This window comes from Engystomops pustulosus, chromosome 10 (genome assembly GCF_040894005.1).
Source record: "Engystomops pustulosus chromosome 10, aEngPut4.maternal, whole genome shotgun sequence".
Classification (NCBI taxonomy): domain Eukaryota; kingdom Metazoa; phylum Chordata; class Amphibia; order Anura; family Leptodactylidae; genus Engystomops; species Engystomops pustulosus.
This window is the reverse complement of record NC_092420.1, coordinates 98,320,049-98,334,026: the sequence shown is the minus strand read 5'-3', so window position 1 is coordinate 98,334,026 and position 13,978 is coordinate 98,320,049. Positions and strand designations below refer to the sequence as shown.

The window sequence follows — 13,978 nt, the reverse complement described above, 5'->3', positions numbered from 1 at the left end:
TGTCGCTGACAGGCAGAAGTAATCAATCACTGCACCATCCCCCTCAGCTGTTGTGTATGAGTGATCCAGAACAGGTTGATTAATCCTGTCTGGACAGTTCAGGAAGCTCCGTGTAATGCAAAGCATGCAACCCAGCATTCCCAAGGTCCTGAATTTTATAATTATTTTTTCAGCAAAACCAAACAAGATATGTTTCTGCATCAGTGCGGCTACAGCATTCTTAATGTATGTTTGGTTCATAATGCATGAAATCAAATGGTAGATTTCCTTTAAGCCATGTAGGGATTCAGGTCACTGGTGAGACCAAGACAATTATAGTTCCAAAACTGGTGCATCTTTCAGTCTTTATTAACCCTTTCACGCTCACTGATGGATATATCTGCCAGCGAACTATGAAGGGTGTATGAAGAAGGCTCACTGGCTGAGCCCTCTTCATACAGAGATGGGGTTGCTGCATATTGCAGGAAACACCCATCACTAACACAACCGATTGCGGGTGTTAACCTCTTGTTTGCCACTGGCACGTCAGACCCAAGGCTGTCTGGTTTCTGAAGATTGGTTACAATGACCTTGTGAAGACTTACAGAAAATATTTGACCTTGGTCATTGCCAACAAAAGATACAACTAAGTATTGAGGTAAACTTTTGTTATTAACCAGATACTTATTTCCCACCATAATTTGTCTCCTCTGTCCTGAGAATAACTCTGGCACTAGATTGTTTATAACATATGTCTCATAACAGGGATAATGTGTAAAGTAGAAGTGTGGGATAAAACCATCACCCCGACACCATCAATATGAGAACACCACAAATCTCCCACAAAGGTTTGTGCAAAGGTTAATAGAACACTCCAGGCAAACCTGATACATTGTAACTTGCCCAATGCTGGCTCCACCCTCTTTGGTCTTTGACAATCAGTTTTGCATAGAGTTTTGCTTTAAAGGGGTTGTCCGAGTTCTTTAAAAAAAGCTAAAAGTGGCCGGGACAGGGCTGCTTAAAAAAAATAAAGATGTACTTACCTCCCGGTGCCCTCCCGTATCCAGCGCTGCTGCCGCTCCGGTCCGGGCGCCATGTAAACAAACATGGCCGCCGGAGCAGCGCTGGACTCAGTTCCGGCCGGACCCGACAACCTGCCGGCCCCCATACACAATGCTGTGTATAGGGACGGATAGGCGTGCCCGGCCACGGGCGGCCGGAAGCTGAATCCAGCGCTGCTCCGGCGGCCATATTTGTTTACATGGCGCCCGGACCGGAGCGACAGCAGCGCTGGATACGGGAGGGCACCGGGAGGTAAGTACAGCTTTATTTTTTTTAAGCAGCCCTGTCCCGGCCACTTTTAGCGTTTTTTAAAGAACTCGGACAACCCCTTTAAGTATTATTTTATAGGAGTGAACACAAATCCAGTGCTATAGGTGCACAATAGTGTATAAAATTTACTTTACACTGTGGTGGAGACAACTGTACCGTAAAAACTAAAAAAAAAAACAAAAAAAAAAAGAAAACACAGGAAAAAAAAAAATTATAATTTTTGCTTACCGGACTTCTCCTCTACAAAATGAAGCACATTAAAACAAAAAAATAAAAACAGGCACACAAAATTAGACAGACTGCAGACAAGACCAAAGTGTCAACCAATAAAACTTACAGGGCATCCTAAATAAAATCTGTTTTTCATATTGGCTGCTTGAACACATAAACACATAAAATCTGAAAATATGACTTTACACAATGCAAACACTTGTAGATGTGGAAAAAAAAGAAATATCTGTGGAGTCTATTCAGTATTGTTCTTGAGGAGACAAGATGTTCTAGAGGACATGAAAATCCTGTAATCCCGTTGAACGGCTTCTTCTTTAATGAGTCAACACAAGCTTCCTCTTGTAACAAACCGCGCCATTCATAGCAATGATTTATAATAGTAAGTTACTCTCATGCTCGAGGCCAGAGCCCTGGGCTATCAGCTCTTAAAGGGGTTATTCAATTTTATTAAAAATCCATGGGGGTTTTACTTGTTTACTTAAGGGCACCCGACTTACAGGCGACTCTTAGTTAAAGACGGCCCCCTCTTCCCCCTGTGACCTCTCTGGATGTTACTATAGTCCCAGACTGCAACAATCAGCTGTAAAGTGTCTGTGATGAAGCTTTATTGATAATCCTTGGTCCCATTACAGCAACAAAATTTTGAAACTCCAATTGTCACTGGGGCAAAAATTTTCTGGATCTACAATTATAAAAATATACAGTTTCTACTTACATACAAATTCAACTTAAGAACAAACCTATGGAACCTATCTTGTACGTAACCCGGGGACTGCCTGTATATACCTGCATTTCAGAAGGTCCTCCTACAGCTCCAGTAGCAGCTCTCAGTCTTTGGTTCTTCTGACCAGAAGTCCTAACATCTAGTTCATTGCGCATGTAACCACTGATCCAATATCTGCCCTTATTGGTCAAGAGTCGTTCATTCAGATGTGAGGCGAGGGATTAGCTCAGTGGTCACGTGTGTAATGATCGTCTGATGGGGCTGTAGGAGCTGCTCCTGGAGCTGCAGGAGGGTCTCCTGGTAAATAGAGGAAAATAGTTGTGCCATGAATACTGCTCCGGGGAGTGAATTATAAGGACATTATAGAGCAGAACGAACCAGTTCTGATGAATAAGGGTGTGAAGTAAATGTATTATTGCTACAGAAACTTGAAACTAGAATCTGACAGTCCGTCTTGGGAGACCAAGACAAATTCCGCTGAGATTTCAGAGTGAATATCAGTTTAAGAACGAGTGAATAAAAGGAAACAAACTTTACAAATTTGCTTATTTCTCCACTTTTTCCAAGTTTCTTACATTTACACACACTATGGAGTTCTGCAACACTTCTGCACACTATGGAGTTATGGCTACAGCATAAAACATATACACCATTCACGGTTTTGCCACAAATTTAAATTGAAGAAACCCCCAAAAACTACAATTCGCTTTTCATGGGGATAAATTAAATCGATTTTTGCCTAAAATAGTTGAAAAGCATTAACTTCCACGTGCCTCTCCCTGCATCCACCCTCCCAGCAACCTCTACTCATAGCAAATGACCCTTTTAGTAAATGACGGATCTGACGTAACCACAGTAACCATCTTTGTCAAGGTGGTTGCCATAGAAACTCAGAGCTTATAGCAAAAAAGGACATAGGTATTTTATGGCTGGGAGGATGAACACTGCATATACCCCCCCCCCCCCCCCCATCGCTAACCATGAGCTATAGCGCTGCTGGGTTTAGACCACTGGAGTTTTCAGTGTAATGAAAACAGAGGCAAAAAATATTCCCAGCCGCAGGCAGCTCCAAAAATAGAGATATGGACCAAAAAATGAAGGACTGGAAGCCACCGGCAACTGCAATAGCACTGACGACTGTCAGGCAGCACCAATTACACTGACACAAGATGAGCTCCAGTCTTGGAGGGGACAGAGAGTGACACAGCTGTGACATCTGGGTGTTCAGGCTGCGTGTGTGTGGGCAAGGGTAGTAATCTATGTTCTAGCAAGAAAACAGGAACACAGAATTAGGACAGCAGCATGGAAGAAGCGGCCTGACACAGAGGGAGACACATTATATACTATGGAATACTATGTATCTGTAACAGACCACGCAGATAGTGACCCAAAGGAAGACAAAATACTGACTCATTTGGCTGTCACTTGGCTACGGATATTCTGCCTTTTTTCCTGCCCTTTTTCAGGAACACAATGTGGACCAGTAAAGGTCACATTGTCACATACTTTACCCATTAAGCTACTCGCTCCTCAGGTATGGGATGAAATGTCCTTTCTGTAATTCCCTAGTTTATGTGATATCTCACCCATTTACCAATTAAAAAAAAACTCCTTATGAAAACTAATCAGAGGTTAGTCATATTTTACTTGAGATGAGATCAGTTTAGAGGCTGCACTTCTTCAGTTCTATAGTACCCAGAAACTTTCACATCCGGCTTGTGGAGAGTTACAGAACTGGAAATGCAGGCAGCTAAAAAAAATAGGCAGGAGCTGGATTTGCAGCTTGCATTTTCAACTATGTCTTTAACTTCCTGTATCAACGCTTCTGTAGCGCACAGAACCACAAGCCTGATGGAATGTAAAAGATGAGCTTTTACTATCTTTAATATGACACCAGCAGCGTGCATCTGAATCGACACTGCACTTGCAGCCTCCAAACCTGACTCGTCTAAGGCAAAATATGACTCTCAGCTCATTGACACATGACCTGAGATTTTTTTTTTTTCAATAGGAAAATGGGCAAAATTTCACATGCGGTATGCCCAGCATGCGGGCACACCGCCGTGTGCGGGAGAGGAGTTGACGCCTCCTCCCTCCATAGAAATCTATCTTTTAGCGGTGCACGGCGCGGATCGGTGCCACGCATGTGTGGCACTGTACCGCCACCACACGGCCATTGCTGTCTATGGGGATGTATATGCGGCCGCAAATTTGCAGTCGCATGTACGCCCCCCCCCCCAGACGGCCATGTGAATGAGCCCTAAAAAAGAGGGAAATCTTGAAAGGACATTTCCATAACATAAAAATTAGTGACACTCTCCCTTTAAGACTAATAAGGCATTAAAATTCAAAAATGAGCAATACTTGCCCCCCCTTTTTTCATAACAAGGGCCCATTGCCTTTGATGAAAGATAACATATAGACGCACTTGTGTAAAGAGCTCTATGCAAAGACCTGCTTGATTCAAAGGCACAAATCACATAACCTTTAGTACAAATCTACATCAGTCAGTAAAATATTACTAAAAAAAAAAAAAAAAAAAAAAAAAATGGGGGGAGGAGACTTTTATATCCAGGTTTTAGTTTACATCCCAATACACTGACAATCCTAAGCGTAATAAAGTAAAACTTTTCAGAATTTGGCAGATCTACTAGTATTATGAATGTCATCAGTAATGCATAGTATGTCTCATAAAGACACTCACCACAGGGGAAGGGGAAAGTGCAATGTTTCCTATGGAGGCTTTCAGCTCGTCCACGGTGGCGGCGCTCTTCAGGCTATCCTTGGCTTGTAAAGGCTTTATCCGGATATTGAACTTCTTGCGAGACTCTTGTTCTTCTTCAGATTCACTTGAGGAGTAGAAGTGTTTTGCTTTGGTAGGTGAATCACAGTTAAGGATGATACCAAAACCATCAGAATATCCAAAACCATTAAAGGGGGATTATAGACACGTGGTCTGCTGTTTGCAGATTGGTGGCTTCTCACACACTGATGACCGGCCTGCAAACACAGGCAGCCGGCTCATACGCAGGGGTGTGGAAACCGCAGCAATGTGTATGAGTGCAAGAAATAATTAACAACGTGTCCTATACGTTCAAACAAGGGGCTGTGTATGAGGCCCTAGCTGGGAGACAAACTTGTAGACAGACAGTCCCCCAATAGCTACAATCAGATTACCATATTTTTCGGACTATAAGGCGCACCATTAATAAATGCCTGCTAAAATGTCTAGGTTCATATATAAGGCGCACCTGATTATAAGGATGAATGACCAGCAGGTGGCAGACCTGTGCACAGTTCAAGGCAGCTGTTGTCTGTAAGTGCGGTTCATATACAAGGCGCACTGGACTATAAGGCGCACCTTTTTGTGTGCCTTACAGTCCGAAAAATACGGTACTAAACACTTCAGTACCTGTAGATACCAGACGAACCAGCAAGAAACACTACAGAAGTACAAGGATATAGCCAGGTTCAATATCAGGTCTGATGCTGTAGCCCTCATCATCCACCTCTGGACAAGTCTAAAATATAAAATACAATAAATTATCAGTTTCTGACTTGGTCATAGATTTTATAAAACTGGAGAAAAAAAAAAAACAACAAAAAAAACCCCAGAAAACAACTCCCCACTGGTCATGCATTAAATCCTATAAACGAGTCGACTTACATATCGCTCCCAGTCAATCTCTGCATAGAATCCGTTTGGGGCTCCATTTGCTTTCTTCTAATAATGCGAAAACATAAAACGATTTATATATAAACACAGTTCAATAAAAGGATGGATACAATGTTCCCTACTGCTGCTCGAGGGCTTTATATGATCGCAGTCTCGCAAACAATAAGGTGAGGAGTTTGTCTACATATCAATACACAAGGGATTTTCTATAAGATTTTCATTCCTGATATTCCACGTAACAGGGGCTGACACAGGTGTTTAGTCCAGGGGTCAAAGGAAATCTACTAAAGGGAGATTATAAGAGTGGGTTTCCTCTGGGTCCTCCGGTTTCCTCCCACACTCCAAAGTATACTAGTAGGTTAATTAGATTGCGAGCCCCATGGGGACAGGGAACGAATTGGCAGCTCTGTTAAATAAAGGAATTGTTATTATTATTATTAGGGGGGGGATGGGGTAGGGGACTTTCTATGGTTTGGGATAAGTTACAGCGTAATGGTGGCAATATGGGGGGGCACATCCTTAAATTTGCATTTATTGGATCCTTGGTAACCAAAAGGTTGGGGACCACCGCTCTAAGGCACTGCCATCTCATAGACGTAGCAGCAGTGCCTTAAATCTTGAGCCAATTCTTATAAAGACGTCAATCACTTTAAGAGAGAGGCACGACAAACAGCACTATACTGAAACGCCAGTAATTCCTAGTAGCACAGACTGTCGACTGCAAGGTGTAAGGAACAGCACACAGTCCAGAAATGACTGATCTTTGAGATAAATAATGAGATCAGCAAAGAGGAACAGCAGGGAAAATAACATTTTAAGTCTCAACGTTCATTTCTTGCCATTGGCAAAAAAATTCTCCATGCTTCCTGCAAAGTTATCAAGCGGGAATGGCCAGGGTCCAGGAGTGCACCTTCTAGTAGGGAATAGAAAGTATTGCACGGGTGGACGACTGCTGGAGAGCCACAGGACCCTGAGATATTGTCATAGAGGAAGATTTTGTTGCAACTGGTCTGAACCAAAAATGGGGAGTCTCTAAAAGCAACCACACAGCTACAAATGAGAAAAGATTGGCTGCTACATGTATAGTACCTTCTGCTCCTTTGCATTATTTCTAGATCTTTCCCCATACGCTTTTTGTTGTATTGGTCTCTGCAGAATATAACGCTCTCTAGGGAACAAATATCAAAACACAGATATGGATGACTTACACTACTGTCCCGGTCTGGTGACCCCCTGCAAGAAAGAAGAAAAAGAGTCATCTTAATTTCTACACAAGACTTATATACAGCATATTACAAAACTACATTATTATATAAAACAGACATGAAAGTCCTTAGAAAGCAAATCCACACCCATGTCCACATATCACACTGGATTTCATCTGCAAAATGTATAGGACACTTGTGAAATCTCATTCACGTGGACTGTGCCCAAAATCATTGCAGATCTTTCATGCACAGATTTGCTGCGCTGCACGTGAATTTTCTCTTACATACAGGCATACTGCCAAGAGATCATGAGCAGAGAGAGAGGCTGCAAACTACAAGGAGATAAGTGATCCGGGGGAAAGGGGGAAGCAGGCACATATCTGTGAGGTGTAGCAGAGATCAGTGTAACAGTGTAAAAGTCTGGCAGCCTCTGTATCATCGCATGCATCTATTATCTGTCTCATCCCTCTTTCTATGTGTCAGTACAATGTCAGAAACCAGATGAAAGTGTATATACACCTGTACCCTGATAATGAAGCCCCATTGTCACACCTCAGAATTAAATGGATTATAAGGTGTGCTTAGAGAGGCCTTGCCCACACCCTGGGATTTTGCACTGTACAACCTAGAGGGGTAATAAGAGCTAAAACAGCAATAACACTTAGTAACATTGTAAAGCAAAGGGTAAAAATGATCTTTATATCTTTATTTATTAACATCACTAGGGGATTTAAATGTGAGAATTTTCTTTCGTAGGAAAACCCCTTTAAGTTGATATTGTATAATGAAGCATCTCTGTGGGGTCTCCACATGGAAATGAACATACACAGAAATGTCTAAGCTATATGAGTTCTTATAATCCCACTAGTCTGTACATTGGTCTGGGCTGTATAGTGACCAGAGCTGTGAAATCCCCAAAACAGTTGGGCAAAGGGAACCAAATCTTCGGGAGCTCTCGAATTTCAACCATGTGGAGCCAACAAAGCCTCATACTAACGTGGAATCCGTGTCCTTTTCTTTCTTCCGTATGCCAAACGCCTTCCTGGTACGTTTTTTCAATCCTGAAACAAATTAAGAAGAAATATTAACATTGTATCCACAACTTCTTGCTAGCAATCCAAAGCAGTCGGACCCCAGCAGCCGGCATACATCGGCAATATGCCATGAGAAAACCTTTAATGTAACTATGTATCAGAATATTGATGTTACACGTCTGCGGCTGAGATTGGGGTGTCAGTCACTTGGAAGCGGAGACCAGAATACTATTAATAGCTGCATGTGCCAAAAGATTGTAAGAGACGTCACACATAGAATTATAATGTACATACAGGACGCAACAACCTTGCACCAGACATTGCTTCAATTATCTTGCATTGACTTTGAATTACACAGGATTAATTGAAGAAAGGTTACACTGAAGAAAGAGTTGCATTCACAGTTCAGCTGCATTCCTGTTAACTCTCAGGCTGCCGTACCCAACATTTCATTGTATCTGCTGTATAAATTTGGATAAATTACAACGTGCTTTCCCCAAAATACACTGCCAAAAAGGCAATGCAGTATAGAGCCCATATGACTCCTTGTCATACCAAACTCTTAACAGGTTGTTCATAATTGTTTTAAAGTAATTTGCACTTTTTTAAGCATAAAAATATGTTCAATTTGATGGTGCAAAATCTGTCTCCTTCTCCCTCTGACAACTCACAATATAGTCTCTTCTTACTTCCCCTAGAGAAGGAGTCTTCTCAGCTATAACGGCATCTACTGTAAAAGCTGTGCTCCTTTCCTGACAAGCAGGGCAAAAAGCTATTCCTATTCGCTGCTTTGCAGTGTACAGAGCAGAGATGTGTATCAGCGACAATGATGACATCTCTTCAGCATAGTTCATCAATATGTGATTCTTGGGGGGGGGTCCCTTCACCCATCCGTTGTTCTGCCAACCTCCTGGTATCAGAACCTACAGTGGGCGGACCTGGATGCAGCAGCACCACTGCAGCGGAATAGTGCACTGTATATGTTCCAGTTCCCGCAGCAGCCAGAACAGCTGACCAGTATGGTTTCCAGGAGTGCATATAGGTCATCAGTATGAAAAATATATGAGGGGCCATACAACCCCTTCAAAAGGGTTCTACCTATTGCATCCATTTGCATGTCCTAATCACTCCCTTAATAGCAGCAGAGCATTCAGGGACACGGAGCTCAGCTGCAGAGATACAATGTGCTTGCTCCTTGGATAGACAAGAGCCTGTCTGTGGCCCAGCCTCAGGGGAGACACATTAAGCCCGGCAGGAAGATAAATATTTTCTTTACATTACTATATGTTCCCCTGTTAAGTATGTAAATGAACCTCTGGCACAGCTGAGCTCCCTCCACGATGCCCGGCCGCTGCCATGACGCAACACGTCCCCCCAACAACAGATGGCGCATTAGCGAATACAAGTGATAAAACATGACAAAAACAGAAGTGAGGTGGAATATAAATATAGTCATCGAAGCCCCTGAAGCTCTAAAATATATTTCGGGGCCTATTTTGTAGCAATTTTGTACATTTAGCAGCAATTTTGTCTATTTTTTTGATGCTATGGTGTCCCACTATGTATCAATTCCAATAGAAGCTGTACCAGGTCACCAGCACAATGCAGAAGTACGCAGGGAAAGTGGCAGATCTCTGCTGTGCACCACTGAGGGTAACATGAGCCGTTCCAATGGACTTGCAGGAAGAGCAAATCCGATCCCCTCTCATCAATATTTTAGCTGGATTAATCTGCTGGATGTTCCACCGTGGGGTTAAATGGAGATGTGAGCTGGTCTGCCGCAGATGCATGTGTGATCCAAGCATCATGTGAAGTCATCATATACAGCCGCAGCTAAATGAGAAACCAGGGACATCACTCATAGATCCAGGCATCTTCTTATATTTGTTATCCATGGCCTCTTTCCTTCTTATATCAATTTTTAAAATTATGCTAATAAAGGGCTCTGGGGGGGGTGTTAGAAGAGTCCCTCTGTGCTGCAGTTTCACAGTCGTCTCGCCACCGCTCCCTGCTTTCTCAGTACTCCCCTCCCTCTACCTCTCACACAGTGGAAGGGTGGAAGTACTAATACACAGTTTAACAGCCTGTGAAGCTGCAGCACAGAGGGGCTCTGGTAACAACATCCAGAACCCATCTGACTCATTAGCATAATCTGAAAAGTTGATTTTAGAAGGAAGGAGGTCATTGATAAATATAAGAAGATTGCCACAGTCACAATACCTGGTTCTATGATTAAGTGCCCCTCGTTATGAATGCTTTATTTTGATGCTAGATTTTCTTTAGGATGACAGGATTGGTTGGGGGAAGAGTCACACTACATTTCTGTTGTAATTTTAATTAGAAGAATCTCCCATTTCATTTTACAGGGACTGGGCTTCTAGGCGTCACATAATTGAAGATATCAATGTTAAAGTTAGAGTCAAGAATGGAGACCTGTCTATAAAATTTTAAACTGAACCTTTAATAGTGAATATCTCCAGGTCTGTGGCACCTGAAAACACAATCCTGATTTGATGAAAGGAGAGATTCTCCTCTTTAAAAAGGCACCAGATCTGTTTTTCGAGGTGCCATGTTTCAGAATATAAAGCAGTTTGATGTGTGCCACTGGCATGAAGTCTAAAGATGTGCTATATGCATGGGATTTGCAATTAGGACGTACACTCACTGGCCACTTTATTAGGTACACCTGTCCAACTGCTCGTTAACACTTAATTTCTAATCAGCCAATCACATGGCGGCAGCTCAGTGCATTTAGGCATGTAGACATGGTCAAGACAATCTCCTGCAGTTCTCCTGAGCATCAGTATGGGGAAGAAAGGTGATTTGGGGCCTTTGAACGTGGCATGGTTGTTGGTGCCAGAAGGGCTGGTCTGAGTATTTCAGAAACTGCTGATCTACTGGGATTTTCACGCACAACCATCTCTAGGGTTTACAGAGAATGGTCCGAAAAAGAAAAAACATCAAGTGAGCGGCAGTTCTGTGGGCGGAAATGCCTTGTTGATGCCAGAGGTCAGAGGAGAATGGGCAGACTGGTTCGAGCTGATAGAAAGGCAACAGTGACTCAAATCGCCACCTGTTACAACCAAGGTAGGCAGAAGAGCATCTCTGAACGCACAGTACGTCGAACTTTGAGGCAGATGGGCTACAGCAGCAGAAGACCACACCGGGTGCCACTCCTTTCAGCTAAGAACAGGAAACTGAGGCTACAATTTGCACAAGCTCATCGAAATTGGACAGTAGAAGATTGGAAAAACGTTGCCTGGTCTGATGAGTCTCGATTTCTGCTGCGACATTCGGATGGTAGGGTCAGAATTTGGCATCAACAACATGAAAGCGCGGATCCATCCTGCCTTGTATCAATGGTTCAGGATGGTGGTGGTGGTGTCATGGATCCATCCTGCCTTGTATCAGCGGGTCAGGCTGGTGGTGCTGGTGTCATGGATCCATCCTGCCTTGTATCAGCGGCTCAGGGTGGTGGTGCTGGTGTCATGGATCCATCCTGCCTTGTATCAGCGGCTCAGGCTGGTGGTGGTGGTGTCATGGATCCATCCTGCCTTGTATCAGCGGCTCAGGCTGGTGGTGGTGGTGTCATGGATCCATCCTGCCTTGTATCAGCGGGTCAGGCTGGTGGTGGTGGTGTCATGGATCCATCCTGCCTTGTATCAGCGGCTCAGGCTGGTGGTGGTGGTGTCATGGATCCATCCTGCCTTGTATCAGCGGCTCAGGCTGGTGGTGCTGGTGTCATGGATCCATCCTGCCTTGTATCAGCGGCTCAGGCTGGTGGTGCTGGTGTCATGGATCCATCCTGCCTTGTATCAGCGGGTCAGGCTGGTGGGGCTGGTGTCATGGATCCATCCTGCCTTGTATCAGCGGCTCAGGCTGGTGGTGGTGGTGGTGTCATGGTGTCTTTGGGCCCCTTGGTACAACGCCACAGCCTACCTGAGTATTGTTGCTGACCATGTCCATCCCTTTATGAGCACAATGTACCCTGTAACATCTGATGGCTACTTTCAGCAGGATAATGCGCCAGGTCATAAAGCTGGAATCATCTCAGACTGGTTTCTTGAACATGACAATGAGGTCACTGGACACAAATGGCCTCCACAGTCACCAGATCTCAATCCAATAGAGCATCTTTGGGATGTGGTGGAACGGGAGATTGGCATCATGGATGTGCAGCCGACAAATCTGTGGCAACTGTGTGATGCCATCATGTCACTATGGACCAAAGTCTCTGAGGAGCTTCCAGCACCTTGTTGTATCTATGCCACGAAGAATTGAGGCAGTTCTGAAGGCAAAAGGGGGTCCAACCCGTTACTAGCATGGTGTGCCTAATAAAGTGGCTGGTGAGTGTATATAGCAGTATTGCACTCTTATAGAGGTAAAAAAAAGGTGCACTTTAGACAGAGGGACATATCCCCTTCTACCGTTCGTGATTTTGTGAAATCTGTCAAACATAGGCTTTATAAAAGCCCCTGCCATTATTTATAAACAATGTATCACCCCAGACAACCCCTATGATAGACAAGCCTGTTCTCTGACACAGAACAGAACACTCACATGACCGACTTCCTCATATTATTTCTGGAAAATGATCCTTTACAAGACGGAAAATGTAAACATTGTTCACATCCTATTGTTCGTCGCATGCATCTGCCCAACAAAAAACATCAATTTCCAATTCACTTAATGATGTAAAAAAAACGGGGGAACAATTATCGCTGAACTTTTTCAGTCCACCGCAATCTGCAATTCCTGTACATTACATGACGTCCTCCTATCATCCTGCACCTATGACTGTAAGTACAACACAAAGGAGGACCTTGAGTTACTGTCATGGTAACTGCGAAAATAAAGGAGGACAAAAAGCACAATGACAAAGAACGTATTTCTGAGAACATATACTCTGCCGGAACAAGTTCAGGAAAAGGATTATTTATATAGGTATAGATAGGACAGATTTAGGAATGACAGGAGTTTCTCCCATTGCAGCAAGTTATGACCTACCACTAAATAGATACCTTATATACTCGAGTATAAGCCTAGTTTTTCAGCACAAAAAATGTGCTGAAAAACCCAAACTCGGCTTATACTCGAGTCAAAAAAATAAATATATCTAAACTCACCTTTCCGGCGACCCCTGTATATCTTCTGTGCGATCTGTCCGGCAGGGGCTGGCAGGCTATATACACTGGGGCAGGGGCTGGCAGGCTATATACACTGGGGCAGGGTCTGGCAGGCTATATACTGGGGAGGCTGTGACCAATGCATTTCCCACCCTCGGCTTATACTCGAGTCAATAGGTTTTCCCAGTATTTTGTGGTAAAATTAGGGGCCTCGGCTTATACTCGGGTCGGCTTATACTCGAGTATATACGGTATTAACTTACTAATGGATGAGGTCCGTTACTATTTTCGCAAGTGCACTATGATCCTACAAAATGCTGCCTGCCAGGAACTAATCCGATTAAACTCTGATGTATTTCAAGGTATAAAACTGAATTAGAAAAGTATGGCTGAACTATACACAATCTGCTCAGCTCCTCCTGCTCTACAACATTCTTTCAGCATAAATGAACCTATGTGCAATCTACTCAGGTTCTATTGCTCTATAACATACTGCCTGAAGATTGTACATAGTGTCCTATCTGCTCAGCTCTATAATATTCTGTCTGCAGATAGGGCACTATAAACAATGTGCTCAGCTCCTCCTGCTCTAGAACATGCTGCCTGAAGATTGTACATAGTGTTCTAACTGCTCAGCTCCTCCTGCTCTATAACATGCTGCCTGCAGA

The 13,978-nt window shown here is 43.5% G+C and overlaps 1 protein-coding gene across 17 annotated transcripts in view; it reads right to left on the bottom strand.

The window, feature by feature from the left end:
• SGIP1 (SH3GL interacting endocytic adaptor 1) overlaps positions 1-13,978 on the bottom strand; it is a 61,976-nt gene that overhangs the window by 38,607 nt on the left and 9,391 nt on the right. For 8 of the 17 annotated variants that reach the window (XM_072127617.1, XM_072127618.1, XM_072127620.1 and 5 more), the window contains exons 2-7: positions 8,148-8,211; positions 7,151-7,175; positions 5,934-5,990; positions 5,730-5,787; positions 4,971-5,146; positions 1,441-1,475 (exon numbers count right to left, since the gene is read on the bottom strand). In XM_072127617.1, coding sequence (XP_071983718.1) covers positions 1,441-1,475; positions 4,971-5,146; positions 5,730-5,787; positions 5,934-5,990; positions 7,151-7,175; positions 8,148-8,211 — 415 coding nt within the window. Of the gene's footprint in view, positions 1-1,440; positions 1,476-1,539; positions 1,552-4,970; positions 5,147-5,729; positions 5,788-5,933; positions 5,991-7,150; positions 7,176-8,147; positions 8,212-13,978 lie in introns of all 17 variants that reach the window. The other 9 variants (XM_072127622.1, XM_072127625.1, XM_072127631.1 and 6 more) reach the window with 2 other exon arrangements.